The 3,193-nt window shown below is 65.7% G+C and overlaps 1 protein-coding gene across 1 annotated transcript; it reads left to right on the top strand.

Annotated features, from left to right (window-relative positions):
- Window positions 1-37: 37 nt before the first annotated feature.
- Window positions 38-3,153, top strand: MNEG_15564 (hypothetical protein; the record flags this gene model as incomplete). Its single annotated transcript, XM_014035965.1, has 8 exons — window positions 38-189; window positions 663-822; window positions 1,086-1,178; window positions 1,516-1,575; window positions 1,795-1,932; window positions 2,319-2,459; window positions 2,853-3,008; window positions 3,148-3,153. The coding sequence occupies 8 exons, from the start codon at window positions 38-40 to the stop codon at window positions 3,151-3,153; spliced, it is 906 nt and encodes a 301-aa protein (XP_013891419.1).
- Between the last annotated feature and the right edge of the window lie 40 nt (window positions 3,154-3,193).

Raw genomic sequence — 3,193 nt, 5'->3', positions numbered from 1 at the left:
CTCCACACCCCCACCCCCCAGGGAGGCCCACGATGCCATGCTGGCGGTGGGCGACACCATCACCCTGGAGGACGTCAACGCCGTGGCTCGCAGCTTCCTCACCTTTGCCAGCGACTACGGGGCGGAGGGGGCCGTGCTGGAGCGCGCGGCGGGCGAGCCGGGGCTGTGGGCGGAGCCGGGGCCGTCAAGGTGGGGCCGATGAGAGACTGTTGAACAGTTTGCAGCAGCGTGTCGTTTTTGTCTTTTTTGAGGTCGTGATTCATGGTGCCGCGCGCCCGCCCGTCGTGCCGCTTTGTTGCCGGGAGCGGGACGGGTGCGGGACGGGTGCGGGACGGGTGCGGGACGGCTGCGGCGTTTTGAGGGCGACGGTGTTGCGATGACGTGGCGGCCGCGAGGCCGCCTTGCGCGGCTTCCGCGGCCACCCCGGGTTGAGTGCTCCGTCCGGGCGCAGGCGGTTTTGTGGCGTGGCGGCCAGCGCCTGCCTTGCCTGCCCACGCGTCGCCATTTGTCCCACCCCACCTCCTGCGCACCGCACACCTTCCCGCACGTCAGCGTGCACACACACTACACACACCATCAATCCGTGTGCATACCCAAGTACAAAGCCTCCCAACTATATTCATAAGTATCTGAAGTATCCAAAAAATATCCAAATTATCCAGGGCGACCTCCATCGTTGCGTGCATCCCCGAATTCATGGACGCCTCTGGCGCGTCGGCGGCGCCGGGCGGCGGCGCGATGTCGCGCGGCGCCAACCTGGGGGCGGGGGGCCACCTGGACGCAGACACCATCGACCTGGCGGAGCTGGAGGCGCACAGCAAGGTGGGTGAGGGGGGTAGTGTGTGTGTGTGTGTTTATGCGCGTGTGTGTACGTGTATGTATGCCTCTGACCGTGGTCACCATTGACCTGGCGGAGCTTGAGGCGGACAGCAAGGTCTGTGAGGGCGGCATGTTCATGTGTATGTGTAATTATATGTGCATGTGTGCACGTGCATGTGTGTATATGCACCACTCCCCGAACCCCTCCCCCACCCCACCCCACTTACCGCCCCGATGACGTCATCTCCTCATCATCACCCCCCCAGGACCTGGAGGAGTTTGAGGTGCCCGAGGGCGCCATGAGGTTTGAGCTGACGGCGGAGCAGATCGCGGAGGCCCTGGCTGACCCGGCGCTGGAGGTGCGTGTGATGGGGATGCATGGTTGCGTGTGTACGTGACGGGCTTCCGCGGGCCGCCGTGCGTCGTCGCCGCGCGCGGCGCCTCCGCCTCCGCCTGGCCCCTGTCCGCCCTTACCCAACCTCACGGCGGCCGGGTCACTTTGACGACCCGACGCGCGCACTCGCCCAAAGGGCACCGAGGCCCGTTCAGCAGTCTGCGATGTTATGCAGTTTTGAATTTGGCCCAGAACTTTGCGTCTCGTTGCATGTTGCGTGGCACCCCCACCCGACCGCACGTGGCTGCACTGGTGGAATCCAATCTGTGTCTCGTTGCATCTTGTGCATCTTGTGCTGCCAGGTGGAGCCCCTTGAGGACGTGGACATGCCCGAGAGGCTGGTGTCGCCGGAGCGCCTCGAGGTGCGCTCGGGGCCTTGACCGACGTTTGACCGGTGCTTGACTGATGTTTGACTGACCCCTACGGCCCCCTGACTGCGCGCCCTTCGGCAGCGTCCCGGGCCCGTAGAGGCAGGCCCGGCGCGCCATCGGTTTGGCCTTGCACGCCGCGCATTTTCCGTCCGGCCCGACGATGCACGCACTCAACATCAGCCCAAAAGCGCGCCCGACTCACCGCGCCAGGCGCTGCTGGCGGAGCAGCAGCCGCGCTACGTTCCGGTGGAGGACGCCCCCGGCGCGGCCGCGCTGCCACCCACCGACGCGGCGACGGGCATCACGCAGCGGCGGCTGTCCAACGGCATCCGCGTCAACTACAGGCGAGTGATACGCGTGATGGGTTCTATGAGCCCTTGCGTGAAGCGCCACAGGGGCGCGAGGGGCGGGGAGGCAGGCCTGGCGCCGCCGAGGCCTGGGCTGGGTTGCTCGCCTTGTGCTGCCCAGCGTCCAAACCATTGCCGAGGGGTTACAGCCGTCCAAGGGATGCCGGGCAGCATGCCGAGCAGTCTGGGCGGGGGCGTTCGGAATCCACTGCCGCGCCTTGCATGACGGGGCGGGGGCAAACGCGTCTCGCGGATGAGGTTGTGCGAATTCGCGACGAGCGCGGGCGGCGATGCCGCGTCGCCCCCACAGACACGCGGAAATCGACAAAGTTGACGTTGGCGGGATTCGAACCGCGCCCCCTCAGGCACACCGACAACGAGCCCAAGGCCGGCATGCTGCGCCTGGTGATGGGCGGCGGCCGCGCCACAGAGCCGTCCGAGGCCGGCCCCGCGGGCGCCGGCTGCATCGGTGTGGGCACGCGCGCGCTCAGCGAAAGCGGCACGGCGGGCGGCTGGAAGCGGCAGCAGGTGCGGCGCCGGCCGTGGCCGCGGCAGGCCTCTTGCTCCGAGCGCTGCGTCGCGCGGGCCAGAGGCGCCCTGCCTGCCGCCCTTGGATGATTCGTTGCTGCCAGCCGTGCGTTTTTTTTGCAGGAATGCACTGATCTGGTCCCGGTGCCCTCCGTCCCACCTTCCTTGCCACAAACCCAGCTGCATCCTTTCTTCAGCAACCTTGATCCCCCATTATGCGCCCACGTAATGAACACGGGCTGCCATCGCAAGCACTCCCCCGCCTGCACCTCCTCTCTCTCTCTCTCTCTCTCTCTCTCTGCACCCCCTTCCACACAGACACACACAAATTGAAACACACACACACACACACACACACACACTCACGCATGACACCGCCCCCCAAACCCCCAGATGGAGGTTTTCTGCATCTCCAACCTGGTCAACAGCGTGATGGAGGCGGACGAGGAGTTTGTGGTGTTGGACGTGCACTTCGCGGTGACGGACGGCGGCATGGAGGCCATGTTTGAGATGCTGCACGAGTTCCTCACTGCACCAAGGTGGGTGCGGGTGTGTTTGTGTGTGTGTATTCGTCCGCGCGTGTGTGGAGGGGGGTGGGTACATGTGTGTGTGTAGGTGCGGGTGTATGTGTGTGTGCATGTGCGTTGGTGTGTTTGTGTGTGTCTGTGGGGTGTTATTGGGGCCAAAGGGCTGAAGGTGCATTCGCCCCGCCAAATGCCCCCCCCTCCTCGGCC

The sequence above is a fragment of the Monoraphidium neglectum genome, assembly GCF_000611645.1.
Source record: "Monoraphidium neglectum strain SAG 48.87 unplaced genomic scaffold scaffold05440, whole genome shotgun sequence".
Taxonomy (NCBI): Eukaryota; Viridiplantae; Chlorophyta; class Chlorophyceae; order Sphaeropleales; family Selenastraceae; genus Monoraphidium; species Monoraphidium neglectum.
This window is presented reverse-complemented; position numbering and strand designations above follow the sequence as displayed.